Source organism: Anomaloglossus baeobatrachus, chromosome 4, assembly GCF_048569485.1.
Source record: "Anomaloglossus baeobatrachus isolate aAnoBae1 chromosome 4, aAnoBae1.hap1, whole genome shotgun sequence".
Classification (NCBI taxonomy): domain Eukaryota; kingdom Metazoa; phylum Chordata; class Amphibia; order Anura; family Aromobatidae; genus Anomaloglossus; species Anomaloglossus baeobatrachus.
The window spans coordinates 320,597,166-320,613,125 of record NC_134356.1 but is presented as its reverse complement, the minus strand read 5'-3'; the positions used below and the strand labels follow the sequence as shown (position 1 = coordinate 320,613,125).

Genomic DNA, 15,960 nt, shown 5'->3' with positions numbered 1-15,960 from the left:
CAAAGCAGAAGTAATTGGGCATTATGGTAAGCTACAAAGGGCCCGTATCTTGTTTTGGTACAGGGTCCCTCTTCTGTCTGTGTCCGCTCCTACAGAAAGAGCCACACTTAGCAATATTTATAGGTAACCTATTATAGGGGGTTTATACCTTTGGGCCCATTTTTTTGTTTTGTTAAATGCATGTAATTGAGGCTAAATTTTATTTTGGTATTGAGCTCATTACACATTTTCCAACGTTTGCCATATTCACCTCTTAGCGGCCTTGCGCCATACTAAGCAGTCATAGTGTAATTACCAGCGGCTGCTGCGGTCATCTGTTGGTGATCCTTGCACATGTCAGTTGAGTTGAACAGCTCAAATGTGTGCCTCGCAGGCACGAGTTGATTCGCGATCAACCCATGCCTGTTAATCCCTTAAACCACAATGTCAAAATGTAACATCATGATTTAAATCCCCGTCGTGGTAAATCTTCACTTACCCGGCTTCATTGGTAGTGCTGTGATGTGATCACTGTGAGCTGATGGTTGTCATGGTAGCACAGTGTCATGTGAGGACTCCTGTAGCTAGCATGAGTTACTTCCGGGTTCACCTGGCTGAGTGTTGCCAGTGACATGAGTTAAGTATTTCTGGTAATCTCAGCTGTGTAGCTGTGATCAGCAGAAATAAATGCGTGATCAGACTGCTGATCCTTATAGCCCCCTAGGGGGACTAGTAAAATAAAAAAAAGTAAAAAAAAAAAAACAAGTTTTAAATTAAAAAAAAATAAAAGTTCAAATCACCCCCCAATTTGCTCCACTGAAAATTAAAGGGCTAAAAAAATAAAAAAATATACACACATTTGGTATCGCCGCATTCAGAAATGCCCTTTCTATAAAAATAAAATATAAAATCAACTAATCTGATCGGTAAACTGGGTAGCGCCAAAAAAATTCCACCATTAAAAATGGAGCGTGCATAGATGAGATCTTGAGCAGAGAGCTTCAACTGTGCATGCGCCGACTCCAGGTGCTATTATTTGAAGTCCACACTGCCAACACACAGCACAGCACACTCGGTCCGCAGCCCCAGCACAGCAAAGCACCAGCACAGGGCACACAGCTCCAGCTCAGTACAGCACCCACAGCTCCAGCATAGAGTCCACAGCATCGCCCTATTCCACCACTGCTCCTGTGACCCCGCTCCAAGACCGCTGCCGCCCGCTCCCGGTAAGCTACCACCGGATTGTAAGACTGAAACCTTTTTTATTTTGCCTTTTATTCGTCTAAATTCGGCATGCATCTTATAATCCAGTGTGTCTTATAAACCGAAAAATACGGTGTGTGCATACATATATAGCTTTATTTTTAGCCTTGAACCTGCGATTGTTTAAATCGCCCATACTATGTATTGTGACGATATTGCAGTTTCTAGGGAAAATCTTGTGAAAGTCTCCTATGAAACTCAGCCTGTGACTCTGCTTCACATGAGCACTAAGATAACAGTGCCTGCAGCCTTCATTAGACCTCCAGCTGTCATGGTAACCGGCAACCACTCTATGTAAACGCCGCTGTCAGAGATTGACAACAGCATTTAAAAATAGTTAACTGTTGTGAATGTCGTCTGTGTGGGTGCTGTTTTGAAGCTCCATCTGGTGACCAGGAATGGTAGTGGAACTGAATCTGAGCCTGTGACTCAGACAGGTGTCAGTGTTAATTGGGAATTAGAGAGTCCTATTGCAGACAAGTCTGGTCTATATAGGAGAGCACTTTTTGCCTTGCTGAAGCTGGTTATAATTGTATATTCCTCAGTCTCTGTTCCTGGCGTAGAGTTTTGCCCTTCCCTGTTTCTCTGAGCAAGACTTCTGCAGATAAGTTTTCAGTTTTTTCCTTGCTTCCCGAGTTACACCTTAGGGTGGTTGTTTTTCCTTGTTTTACTTTGTATCTGTTTTCTTGCAGGTGAAGTTTGGTTTCTCTTGTGTTGTGAGAATGGGGGTTCCCCCTTTGCTAATTTTCTCCCTGTCTAATTTGATTATTTGCTCTTCTGTATTTTGTGTTCTTTTAGGTATTTTGTTCTCCCATTATTTACAGGAGTACCTGATATAGTGGGGGTATGGTCGTTCGACCTCCAGGGCCATTTTTACTATCAGGAGTTTGGTATTTTTCTACTGGGATTTTGTACTGACCACAATCAGTTTCCTTTCCCTTTTTTTGTATCAAGTTAGTTGGGCCTCGCCTTTGCTAAATCTATTTTTCCTATCTGTGTATTGTGTTTTCCTACATCGCTGTAATCTTTGTATGTGGGGGGCTATCGACTCCTTTGGGGACTACTCTGAGGCAAGGTAGATTTCCTCATTTCTTTCCCTGAGGTGTAGCTAGTTTCTCAGGCTGTGACGAGGCATGTAGGTTTATAGGAACCCTCCACGGCTACTTCTAGTGTGGTCTGATAGTTAGGGGATTGTGGTCAGCCCAGGTTCTAACTACTCCTTGTTTTCATGGTGTTTTTTTCAGCAATGTGAGTTCTTTGTAATCTTCCACGTTTACCAGATCATAACAGTATAACCGACCAAAAGAAAAAAGCTACTCAAAAGAAGGGAAAATATTTTTTTTATCTCAATTTATTTTCTCTTTTTGTTTGGGTACCGTGGAAGATTTTTTGTTGACATGTATACAGAACAGTTGGCATAGCGTGTTGAGCATCTTTCCTCTGAGGTCCAGGCAATTTCAGTGTATCTTAGACAGAATCCTGTTTTAGAACCTAAAAATCCTGTTCCTGAATTGTTTTCGGGGGATAGGTCTAAATTTTTGAACTTTTAAAAATAATTGTAAATTGTTTTTTTTTGCCTTAAAGCCTAAGTCCTCAGGGAGTTCCATGAAGCAGGTTAGGATTGTCATCTCCTTGTTGCGCTGTGACTCCCAGGACTGGGCTTTTTCGTTGGCTCCTGATGATCTGATTCTTGCTACTATGGATTCCTTTTTTTCAGGCCCTCGGATTGTTGTATGATGAACCCAATGTTATTGATCAGGCAGAGAAAGCCTTGCTAGCTTTGATCCAAGGTCAGGATTTCGCTGAAATTTGTCAGAAATTCAGAAAGTGGGCGGGCCTTACCAAATGGAATGACGATGCTCTTGCGGCACTTTTTCATAAGGGTCTCGTGGATGCAGTGAAGGATGTTATGGTGGGATTTCCTATTTCTTCTGGTCTCGATGCCTCTATGCTTTTAGCCATTCACATAGATAGACGTTTACGCGAGTGCAAAACGATGCGTGCTGATGTATTGCTTGAGGAACAGTTTTCAGAGCCTATGCAATGTGATAGGGTTCTCTCTAATGCTGAGCGGCGGGGTTTAGATGGAAAAATAAGTTGTGTTTCTATTATGGTGACGTGTCTCACACTATTTCTGTCTGCCCTAAATGAGAAAAGAGATTTGCTCGTTCAATTACTGTGAGTACTGTGCAACCTAAATTTCTTTTATCCGTCTCTTTGATTTGCTCCTTGTCCCCGTTTTTGGTTATGGCCTTTCTTGATTCCCTGAACCTGATGAATTTTGGTTTTGCCAAGAATTGTGGTTTTCCTATGGTACCTTTACAAACTCATATTCCTTTAAGGGGTATTGATGCTACTCCCCTAGCTGAAAATAAGCCCCAGTTTTGACCCCAGGTAACTATAAGGAGGTTTGTAAATTTTTAGTATTACACAACTTGCATGATATTATGGTACTGCGATTCTCTTGGCTGCAGACCCATAATCCAGTTCTTGATTGCAGATCCTTGTCTGTGGTTAGTTGGGGTTGTCAATGTGTGCATAATAATCTTTCTGTGCTGTCTATTTCTCCCCCGCCGCATGATGTACCTGAATATTTGTCAGATTTTCTTGACGTGTTTAATGAGACCGGTTCTGATCCTTTGCCCGCCCCCCCCTCCACAAAGAGTGTGATTATGCCATTGACTTGGTGCCAGGTTGCAAGTTTCCTAAGGGACGGATCTTCAATCTATCTGTTCCCGAACATGATGCTATGATAATCTATATTAAGGAATCATTGGAGAAAGGTCATATTAGACCATCCTCATCACCTATGGGTGCCGGTTTTTTCTTTGTGTCCAAGAAGGATGGGTCGTTGAGACCTTGTATTGACTATAGCCTCCTTAAAATCACTACTAAATATAAGTATCCATTACCCTTGATGTCAGACCTGTTTTCCAGGGTAAGAGGCCGGCTTCTCACTTGCGATTTTCTCACAATAGTGCAAAGCGAGAAATTCTCGCATTGCACTCGGACACATGTTAAACAATGAGGCAGCTCCCATCTGCTATTTCTTCTCAGTCCAAATCGGACTGAGACAAAAATCGCAGGATGCTGCGTTTTGGAGAATTTCTCGTGCGAGTCTCTCCAATGCAACTCTATGGGAGCGTGAAAAAAATGCATGTCACACAGACAGCACTCACACCATCCTAGTGACATTCGTTTTTCTAAATACATTAATCGCATGTTTCTCAGTACACTGGAAATGAGTGAGGTCTCACAATGTCGGTCAATCATAGAGATTGACCGACATTGTGAGACCTCACTCATTTCCAGTGTTGTGAGAAACATGTGATTAATGTCAGTCGGTCTCTCCCTCTCGGTCTCTATTCTCTCTCTGTCGGTCGGTCTCTCTCTCTGTCGGTCTCTCTCTCTCTCTGTCCATGTCGGTCTATTCCCCCCTCTCATACTTACCAATCCCCGATCACCGGCGCGGCGCTGCACGGCGTTCATACTGCTCCGGCGGCTTCTCCTCTTTTGAAAAAGCCGGCCGCTCATTATTCAATCTCGTATTCCCTGCTTTCCCCACCCACCGGTGCCTAAGATTGGTTGCAGTCAGACACGCCCCCACGATGAGTAACAGCTGTCTCACTGCAACCAATCACAGCTGCCGGTGGGCGGGTCTATATCATGCAGTTAAAAAAATAAATAAATAATTAAAAAAAAAAACGGCGTGCGGTTCCCCCCAATTTTAATTCCAGCCAGGGTAAAGCCACACGGCTGCAGGCTGGTATTCTCAGGATGGGGAGCTCCACGTTATGGGGAGCCCCCCAGCCTAACAATATCAGCCAGCAGCCGCCCGGAATAGCCACATCCATTAGATGCGACTGTCCCGGGACTGTACCTGGCCATCCCGAATTGCCCTGGTGCGGTGGCAATCGAGGTAATAAGGAGTTAATGGCAGCAGCCCATAGCTGCCACTAAGTCCTAGATTACTTATGGCAGGCGTCTCCCTGAGATACCTTCCATGATTAACCTGTAAGTTAAAGAAAATAAAGACATACACCAAAAAATCCTTTATTTGAAATAAATGACAAAAAAAACAACCTCTTTCACCACTTTATTAACCCCTCAAAAACCCCTCCAGGTCCGATGTAATCTACAGAGGTCCCTCTACGCTGTCAGCTCTGCTACATCGGAAGCTGACAGAGTGCAGTCACAGACCACGACCGCTCTCTGTGAGCTACCTGCAGCAACTGAAGTGAGTTGCACTATCAGCGATGATATCACTCAGGTTACGCGCGGCCACAGATCTCAGCGGGAGGACTTCTGCTATGGCCGCGGGTAACCTCAGTGACGGAACCGCTGATAGCACGGCAAACTGCGGTCACTCAGGGAATTTGCGGTCACTGGTGAGACCTTCACTGGTGACCAAAAATCAGGCTATGCCACACTGACAGAGCCGCGGGATGACAATAAAGTCGAGTGACGCTCATCCGACTTCATTCTGATCATGCGGCTCTGTCTGTGTCTGCTGTCAGCGGCTATTCAGCTCTGCTACATGGCTCTCTCTGTGGCCGCTGTCAGCAGCCATGTAGCAGAGCTAAGAAAGAAAACAAAAGAAAAAGCTGCTGAGAAAAAAAAGGATGACACACGGATCACACACGCATTACACACGCTCTGCTAGCCTGGAAATAATTAAAAAAAAGCATCGCACTTGCATTCCACACTGACCTAATGTGAACTAAAATCGGCCGAGTTTTTTTCATGCAACTCGGACAGATTTTACATGCATAAGTGTGTTTCCAGCCTAAGGCTATGTGCGCACTAGACCGTTTTACCCGCGGATTTACCCGCGGATTTGCCGCGGAAATTTTTTGAGAAAGATTAGAAATCTTTCTGCAGACATTTCCCAGCAAAACCTATGTGTTAAAAAAATAGCTGTGCGCACGCTGCGGATTTTTCTCAAGAAAATAAGCATGTTCATTATTACCTGCGGAATACCCCCGGAATTTCTATACTTGCATGTGTCAGGAACAACCTGCGGAAAATCCGCGGTGAAATCACGGTAAAATCGTGGCTAATCCGCGGTAAAAACGCATGCGTTTTTACCGCGGATTTGGTGCGTTTTTTTCCCGCAGGTGCGGGAATCTTCAACTCCCAGAATGTCTCTCAAGAAAGTTTCTTGAGAAAAAGGACATTTCTAGTGTGCACATAGCCTAAAGGGAGCTACTGTAAGTGGTTTATGAAACTTGATCTTAGGGGAGCGTACAATCTCATTCAAATTAAGGAGGGTGATGAATGGAAGACGTCCTTTAATACCCCTGAGGGGCATTTTGAGTGATACCTTTTGGGCTCACTAATGCCCTTTCCGTCTTTCAATCATTCATGAATTATATTTTTTGGGAGCTAATTGGTAAATTTCTGTTTCTCTATTTGATGATATCTTGATTTTTTTCTGATGTTTGGGATGCTCATGTGCAGCAGGTCCAGAAAGTTTGGAGTCAATGGGGTCACTTGTGGGGGGGTTCTGCTGTTATAGCACCTCAGGGGCTCTGTCAATGTGACATGGCACTCGCAAACCATTCCAACTAAATCTAAAAATCAAATATGGCGTTCCTTCCCTTCTTCACTTTGTAGAGTGTCTTAAAGCAGTTTTCAACCACATATGGAGTAATAGCGTATACAAGAAAAATAAATTGTATGGTCCACTATCTCCTATTACTGTAGTGAATTTGAAAAATTTGGTGTTAAAGTAAGTTAAAAATGTATTTTTTCATTTTCACAGCTCAATGTTATAAAATTCTGTGAAATACCTGGGGGTTAAAGGTGCTCACCAAAATCTAGATAAATTCCTTGAGATGTCTAGTTTCCAAAATGTGTTTCACTTGTGGGGGAGCTCCACTATTTAGGCACATCAGGGGCTTTGTCAATGTGACATGGCACCCGCAAACCATTCCAACTAAATCTGAACTCAAATATGGCGCTCCTTCCTTTCTTCACTTTGCACTGTGCCTCAAAAGTAGTTTTTGAGCACACATGGGGTATTTGTGTACTTAGGTGAAATTGCACTATAAATTGTATGATGCATAATCTCTTGTTGCGCTTGTGAAAATGAAAAAATTGGGGTTAAAGCAACATTTTTGTGGTATTTTTTTTTTATTTTCACGGCTCAACGTTATAAAATTCTGTGAGGCATTTGGGAGTTTAAGGTTCTCACTAAACATCTAGATAAATTCCTTGAGGGCTCTAGTTTCCAAAATCAGGTCACTAGAGGGGGGAGCTCCACTCTTTAGGCACATCAGGGGCTGTCCAAATGCTACATGGCGTCCGCTAATGATTACAGACAATTTTGCATTGAAAAAGTCAAATGGCATTACTTCCCTTCCAATCGCTGCCGTTCACCCAAACTGTAGATTTACACCACATATGAGGTATTAGCGTACTCTGGAGAATTTGTACAGCAAATTGTATCCTGCATTTTCTCCTGTAACCATTGTGAGAATGAAAGATTTGGGGTTAAAGCAACATTTTTGCAGTAAAAATGTATTTTTTTATTTTCATGGCTCAACGTTATAAAATTATATGAAGTACCTTAATGCCGCACAGATTTTTATAAACTTTGCCAACGGGTTCTGTTCAGAATACAAATTTTGACACAAGTCCGATAACTTCTCCTTGTCTGTGATCAATGCAGGCAGACTCGGGCGTCGACCTGCAGAGTGGTAATTCATAGGCAGGCTAGCAAGAGTTAATCTCTGCTAGTCTGCTTGTCAGTCTCCTTTTATCATTTGCTGTGGGGAAGCCAATCAACTTTACTCCCCTCCTATATATGGTGGCTAGATCATTCCACTTATGCCAGTTCTAGTTTATCTTATCTGGTCTGGTGAGGTGTTGTGATCCAGACTATCTGGTGGCTGTTATACTTGTAGCTGAGTGCGTTTGTGGAATTAACTCTTGTTGCCTTTTTGTTGTGAACTTCCTGCACTTGCTTTACTCCTGAGTCTCTGATTATCTGCTCCTCTGTGTGTGCAGTGTGTCAGTGTTTTGATTTTCCCTTGTCTGTCTTTATTTGTTTTCCCATCACACTCCTGCCCCATCCTTCCCTGGTGGAAGGGGGCTATCAGAGTAGTACTGGTAAGGAGCATAGCCAGCATTGGAACTCAGGCATCTCCACTAGCAGGAGTTACCCTGAGGTTATGGATAGCCTAGGGTCTCCTAGAGTGAGGGACAACTTAAGAGCCCCAGTCCCCCACTATTCTAAAAGTCACCTCATGATAGGGCTCACCACACATCTAGATAAATTCCTTGAAATCTAGTTTGAAAAATCACTTAGGATCATTTGTGGGGGTGCACCCTGTTTAGGCACATCAGGGGCTCTCCAAATGCGACATGTCATCTACTGTATATTCCAGAGCATTTTGCGCTTTATAATTCAAATGGAGCTCCTTCCCTTCCGAGCCAAGCCGTGCACCTAAACAGTAGATTTCCACCACACGTGGGGTATTGGAGGACTCAGGAGAAATTGCACAACAAATTCTATGGTGCATTTTCTCTTGCTAACCTTGTGAAAATGCAAAATTTGGGGCTTTTTGTGGGAAAAAAGTTACATTTTCATATTTGCCTTCCACATTGCTATTCGTTCCTTTGAAGCACTTAAGAGGTTAATAAAACTTCTTGAAAGTGGTTTTGAGCTGTGTGATGGGTGTAGGTTTTTAGAATTGTGTTACTTTTGGGTATTTTTGGTCACATAGGCCTCTCAAAGTCACTTTAAATGTGTTGTGGTTCCTAAAAAAAATAGTTTTGTAAATTTTGTTGGAAAAATTTGACATTGCTGATAAACTTGGAACCCTTCTAACTTCCTAATAAAAAAATGATGTTTCAAATTTGTGCTGATGTAAAGTAAACGTGTGGGAAATGTTATTTATTAACTATTTTGTGTGACATAAGTTTGATGCCCTTAAACCAGAGAGTTAAGTTTGAAAATTGCAAAATTTTCTGAATATTTCTGATACTTTCACAAATAAAGGCAAAAAAATATCACCCTAAATTTACCACCATCATGAAGTACAATATGTCATGAAAAAATAATCTCAGAATCATCGGGATCTGTTGAAGCGTTCTTGAGTTATAATCTATTAAAGTGACACTGGTCAGAAATTGAAAAAGGCTGTGGGATGAAGGGGATAAAATATATTGTATTGAAAAGTGTGAAAAAAAAATTCTACGTGAAGAAGAACTGAAATTTCACCTTTGTGTGTGGGTGTTATTTTTTTAATTATTTTAGATATTTTTACATGTATGACACTTAGTTTGACTGTATAGGGCCCTGTTTATTGTGAGATAAGCTGTGGTTTTTATTAATACCATTTTTATCATGACTGGCAGCAAAATTTAAAGGGTTACATTGGAACCATTGGACTTCTCCATCTTAGCATTTCACTTAGATGCCACCTATGTGCAGCGGGCTAAGCTCCTGGGTCCGCTCCATGCAGTGATGGGGCAATTCTGTTGTACATATACAGCAGAAGTAATGGACTAAATAGAATGAATAATTCCCATATATATTTCTAGATACAATGTTGAATATGATACATTTTCAGCTCGTTTTCGTATTGCGTGTCACCTTTCATAATGAATACTGTGAATCAGCTAAGAGGCTTTCCTGTAGATACACCATGCATTATTAAGATGGTTTTGCCCTTTTAAACAAAACAATCCGTCACATCTGATGATTGTTTCCCTTTAGGTATTTTTTGAATGTAGAATTGTTTTTTATTCCAGAACAGAATCAGAAAAAGTACAATATATTACTGAGCGCACTTAGAATAGAATTTAATATTTTTGTCAATATCTACAGGTCAATTCGAGAACTTCTTCGCATATGTCATGAAAAAGAAAGGGTGAAATATATCGTAAGGGTATGTATTTCTACTACAATTTAGTGTACTTTGATCACTACCCCATCTTAAGTGCAGGTTTATTTTAACAAGGACTTAAAATATAAAAGCAGTCTACCGGTTTCCCCCCAAGGCTGGCTATAAACATAAGGTGACTGGCAAACAGCTGACAACATCTTCACCATAAACATATACTGTTGGGTCAGACAAAGAAGCATTTTATTTCTGCAGTGAGAGAAGAGATAAACTGCCACATACTGTATATTGGAGGAGAGAACAGGATCTGACTGGGGACAGCTAACCAGATGCTGCAGACGTGACCCTCATAGGTGTCAACTGAGGCAAAAATCCAATGGCAAATACTTAGTGCTGAAAACGAGTGACCCAAACTAGACTGCAAAACTGTTTTTACAAGGGGTTATTCAGATTACACAGCCAAGATGTACTTATAAGTGGCATCAGTGAGTTAAAGGGAATCAGTCACAAGGGTTTTGCTCCTCCATCTAAGAACAGCAAAATGTAGAGACAGATACCCTTATTCCAGCCATGTGTCACTTACTGAGCTGTTTTTTGATAAAATCAATGTTTTCTCTGCTGAAGATCTAGCAGTTATACAGAGCACATGGACTACCTGGCTGCAGGTCAAGTAGTCCTCTAATGACAATCTACTGCTGATTAACAGTGATTATATCAAAACTACTCAAAGCAGCCAAGTAAGTGACACATTGCTGGAATCAGGGTCTCTGTCTCTACATTATGCTGCTCATATTAGGTGGCAAAAAGCTGGTGACAGAGTCCCTTTGACAGATTATATAAGATCCAGACTACACAGCCCTCCTACTGATATTAGGGGAGGTCCAGACTACACAGCTATTCTACTGTTACAGGGGGAGCTCCAGACTACACAGCCAACCCACTGTTATGGGGAAGGACCACACTACACAGTCTGACTTCAATTTGGAACCCTAGACTACACAGCCTGACTACTGGTTTGGGGGAAACTCCAAACAACACAGGCTTACTACTGTTATAGGAGGTGAGTAAGTAATGGCGTAAACAACTGCATATTAAAAAATTATTGATATATGTACCAAAATATATGCATAATTATACACATCATATATTGCGCAGAAAAGGACTGTAATGTGGGAACCAAATCGCCAATAACAGACAAAAAAGACGCAAGAGAAGGCGATCATCGGTTCAACTCATTTTTATTTTTATATATTATGATAGAAAGCATGCAGATGGTGATGGAGGAGAGGAAAAAACGGTGTACATCACCTCAGACAGTACAACAATGGCAATTATGTACTAATTAAATGCAAAAAAAGTGGTATATTGTCATATGCAAACATGGAATATTGACCCCCAAGTCAAAAACGCATGCTCACAGAGATGGTGTACTAGAAAGACTCTTAATATAAGATAGAGATAAACTAGAAAACCTAGTGTCTATATAGGAAGAGACCATGGATAACAATATTTCACCTCTCAATATGGAGAGAAATGTATCAAATACAATGCACCATGTGAGCATTTCCATGCTGTAAGTGAATTGTGTGCTTCAGCAATTAGTAGCTATGCATGCCCCTGTTTGTGCTGGCTTATACCGCTACTGCTGGAAAAGCACATTAACCCTAATGTGAGAATATATATATATTGTATTATCTTATTTACTTCCCATAGTTGGTTACTGTGGTCCTTGTGCTTTCCTGCTCTGCTGTGATTTTCCACCACCAGCATGGACACATGCTCACATGGTGCATTGTATTTGATACATTTCTCTCCATATTGAGAGGTGAAATATTGTTATCCATGGTCTCTTCCTATATAGACACTAGGTTTTCTAGTTTATCTCGATCTTATATTAAGAGTCTTTCTAGTACACCATCTCTGTGAGCATGCGTTTTTGACTTGGGGGTCATTATTCCATGTTTGCATATGACAATATACCACTTTTTTTTGCATTTAATTAGTACATAATTGCCATTGTTGTACTGTCTGAGGTGATGTACACTGTTTTTTCCTCTCCTCCATCACCATCTGCATGCTTTCTATCATAATATATAAAAATAAAAATGAGTTGAACCGATGATCGCCTTCTCTTGCGTCTTTTTTGTCTGTTATAGGAGGTGGTCCAGACTACACAGCCTCACTACTTTTATAGGGAGAGATCCAGACTACATGGCCTGACTTTTGTTATAGGGAGAGATCGAGACTAGACTGCCTGACTTTGTTATAGGGAGAGTTCCAGACTACATGGTCTGACTTCGTTATTAAGAAAAAAAATCACAAAAGGCACTACCATCTTAAAAAACAGCATTTTTTGCATGTTTCGGACAAACGATTTAAAAAACGTCCTTACTCATAGGTGAGCACATATTGGCAGTCTGTACACTTATTTATCTTAAAGGATAGTGCCAAAATGGTTCCATTTTTTAAGCTGTAGTGCCTTTTGTGATTGTTTTTCTTAATTATGATGGAATAAAGTTTGTAAATTTTATATATACAATTTTGGTGCTGGATCCACTCCTTTTCCTTTTTCCTGACTCTTCCAAAAAGGCCAGATTTGTGCAGTGTATGACTAATTGTTGTCCCATGGACAGACTCTCCCACCTCAGCTGTAGATCTCTGCAGTTCATCCAGAGTGATCCTGGGCATCTTGGCTGAATCTCTGATCAGTCTTTTCCTTGTTTGAGATGAAAGTTTGGATGGATGGTCGGGTCTTGGTATATTTGCAGTGGTATGAAGCTCCTTCCATTTCAATATGATCGCTTGTACAGTGCTTCTTAGGATGTTTAAAGTTGTGGAAATCTTTTTGCAACCAAATCCGGCTTTAAACTTCTCCCCAACAGTATCACGGACCTGCCTGTTGTATTCCTTGGTCTTCATGATGCTCTCTGTGCTTTAAACAGAACACTGAGACTATCACAGAGCAGGTGCATTTATACGGAGACTTGATTACACACAGGTGGCTTATATTTATCATCAGTCATTTAGGACAACATTAGATCATTCAGAGATCCTCAATGAACTTCTGGAGTGAGTTTACTGCACTGAAAGTAAAGGGTACGAATAATATTGCACGCCTCAATTTTCAGTTATTTATTTTTTATAAAAGTTTAAAATAAGCAATAAATTCAATAAGTTAAACTTCACAATTGTGACCCACTTGTTGTTGATTCTTCACTATAAATTTAAAATTTTTATCTTTATGTTTGAAGCCTGAAATGTGGGAAAAGGTTGAAATATTCAAGGGGGCCGAATACTTTCGCAAGGCACTGTATATGGAGAGCTCCAGACTACACAGCCTTACTACTGTTATAGAGGAGATCAATTGCACATTTAGAAATATATTTACTTACAGAATTGGTGACACGTTTAATACTCATTTCAACTGCTCTATTACAAAGTTGCTTATTTTCATGTGTACTATTGATTTATGAAAAATTAGAATGACTGTTATGCTTTTAGTTACTTTCATGCATTGCAGCCACATAGTATTTTTTAATCATAGAATGGTAGCGTTGGAGAGGACCTCAAGGACCATCGGGTCCAACCTCTTGTGAATGCAAGTTTTTCCTAAATCCTCACAGCTATATGTTTATCCAGTTTCCGCTTGAAGATTATAGAATCATAGAATGGTAGAGTTGGAAGGGACCTCAAGGGCCATTGGGTCCAACTCCCTGAAATGGACAAGATGCAGTACATTGAAAATTTTGGCAAAAACATTGCCATATTAACGCAAAAAATGAGCCATAGCTGAAACATGTGAATGCAGCCTAATATACAGTATGAGATTAAAAGGAAGCTTTCACCAGATTTGACAACTATAAGCTGCGGCCACCACCAGTGAGGCCTTATATACAGCATTACAGAATACTGTATATAAGAGCCCAGGCTGCTGTGTAGAATGTAAAAAACACTTTTATAATACTCACCTAAGGGGCGGCACAGTCCGATAGGTGTTGCTGGTCTCCGGTCATGTACCTCCTCTCTGCGGAGATTGCATCCTTCTCCTTCTGAGGCCCTTGTACATGACACGTCCGACGTCATCCACACTGGCCGGCATGCACACTTTGATCTACCTGGCTCAGGGCAGATCAAAGTAGTATACTGCGCATGCGCGGACGGTCTTTAACTTTTCCTTGCACCTGCGCATTACAGTACTATGATCTGCCCTCAGCAGAGTAGATCAAAGTGCACCTGCGCAGGACCGCAATGTCGGCTTGTGTGGATGTTGTAGGCGCGGCATCCACACTGGGCTGGATAGGAGGACGGAGATCGCAGCAGAGAGGAGGCCCCGGACCGGAGAGCAGCGACACCCATCAGACTGGACCACCCCTATGTAAGTATTATAAAAGTGTTTTTTACGTTATGCAGAACGGCCTGGGCTCTTATATACAGTATTCTGGAATGCTGTATATAAGATTTCAGTGCTGGTGGCCGCAGCAGCTTATAGTCACCAAATCTGGTGACAAGTTCCCTTTAATAATGTCATAGAAAGGAGGTAACAAACCTTTTGCAGACCATATTGTTAACAGAATTGCGCACATCCAGATAACTTTATTGTGAACAATTAGGCTGGGGCTACATGGACACTCTGGCCACAACATGTCAAATGTCCAAAGACGACTGTGTACAGCTGCTACACTGCTATGTAATGAAGATTAATGGGGACTGCAACAAGAAAGAAAGGTTGAATCAGCTGGATTTTGCTTGTTGTGGCTGCTTTACTTTACTATAAATCCATCTACCTCCATTACACCTATGATGAAGAAGAAACTTGGAGATCTTTGGCCACATGAACGTTGTCATGACCAGAGTGGCTGTGAAGCCTCAGTCTTCATCAGTACGACAGGTATAAAGATCTTCAAAAAGATCATCAATTATCATTGTTAATGATTGCATTACAGATACAGTGGGGAAAAAAGTATTTAGTCAGCTACCAATTGTGCAAGTTCTCTCACTTAAAAAGATGAGAGAGGCCTGTAATTGACATCATAGGTAGATCACAACTATGAGAGACAAAATGAAAAAACAAATCCAGAAAATTACCTTGTCCGATTTGCTTTTTTTTGCAAATTATGGGCGAAAATAAGTATTTAGTCAATAACAAAAGTTCATCTCAATATTTTCTTATATATCCTTTGTTGGCAATGACAGAGGTCAAACGTTTTCTGTAAGTCTTCACAAGGTTGGCACAAACTGTTGGATGGTATGTTGGCCCATTCCTCCAAACAGATCTCCTCTAGAGCAGTGATGTTTTGGGCCTGTTGCTGGGCAATACGGACTTTCAACTTCCTCCAAAGGTTTTCTATGTGGTTGAGATCTGGAGACTGGCTAGGCTACTCCAGGACCTTCATATGCTTCTTACGAAGCCACTCCTTCGTTGCCATGGCAGTATGCTTGGGATCATTATCATGCTCAAAGACCCAGCCACATTTCATCTTCAATGCCCTTGCTGATGGAAGGAGGTTTGCACTCAAGATCTCCCAATACATGGCCCCATTCATTCTTTCATGTACATGGATCAGTGGTCCTGGTCCCTTTGCAGAGAAACAGCCCCAAAGCATGCTGACACCCCCATACTTTACAGTAGGTATGGTGTTCTTTGGATGTAACTCAGCATTCTGTCTCCTCCAAATTTGACGATTTGTGTTTCTACCAAACAGTTCTACTTTGGTTTCATCAGACCATATGACATTCTCCCAATACTCTTCTGGATAATCCAAATACTCTGTAGCAAACTTCAGATGGGCCCGGACATGTACTGATTAAGCAGGGAAACACATCTGGCACTGCAGGATCTGAGTCCCTGGCGGTGTAGTGTGTTACT

The 15,960-nt window shown here is 41.4% G+C and overlaps 1 protein-coding gene across 1 annotated transcript in view; it reads left to right on the top strand.

Annotated features, from left to right (window-relative positions):
- The window catches only part of LOC142302393 (uncharacterized), a 60,591-nt gene that overhangs the window by 25,270 nt on the left and 19,361 nt on the right, over window positions 1-15,960 (top strand). Inside the window, exon 3 of the mRNA XM_075343447.1 lies at window positions 10,079-10,139. Within this exon, the coding sequence (XP_075199562.1) occupies window positions 10,079-10,139 (61 nt within the window). The remainder of the gene's footprint in view (window positions 1-10,078; window positions 10,140-15,960) is intronic.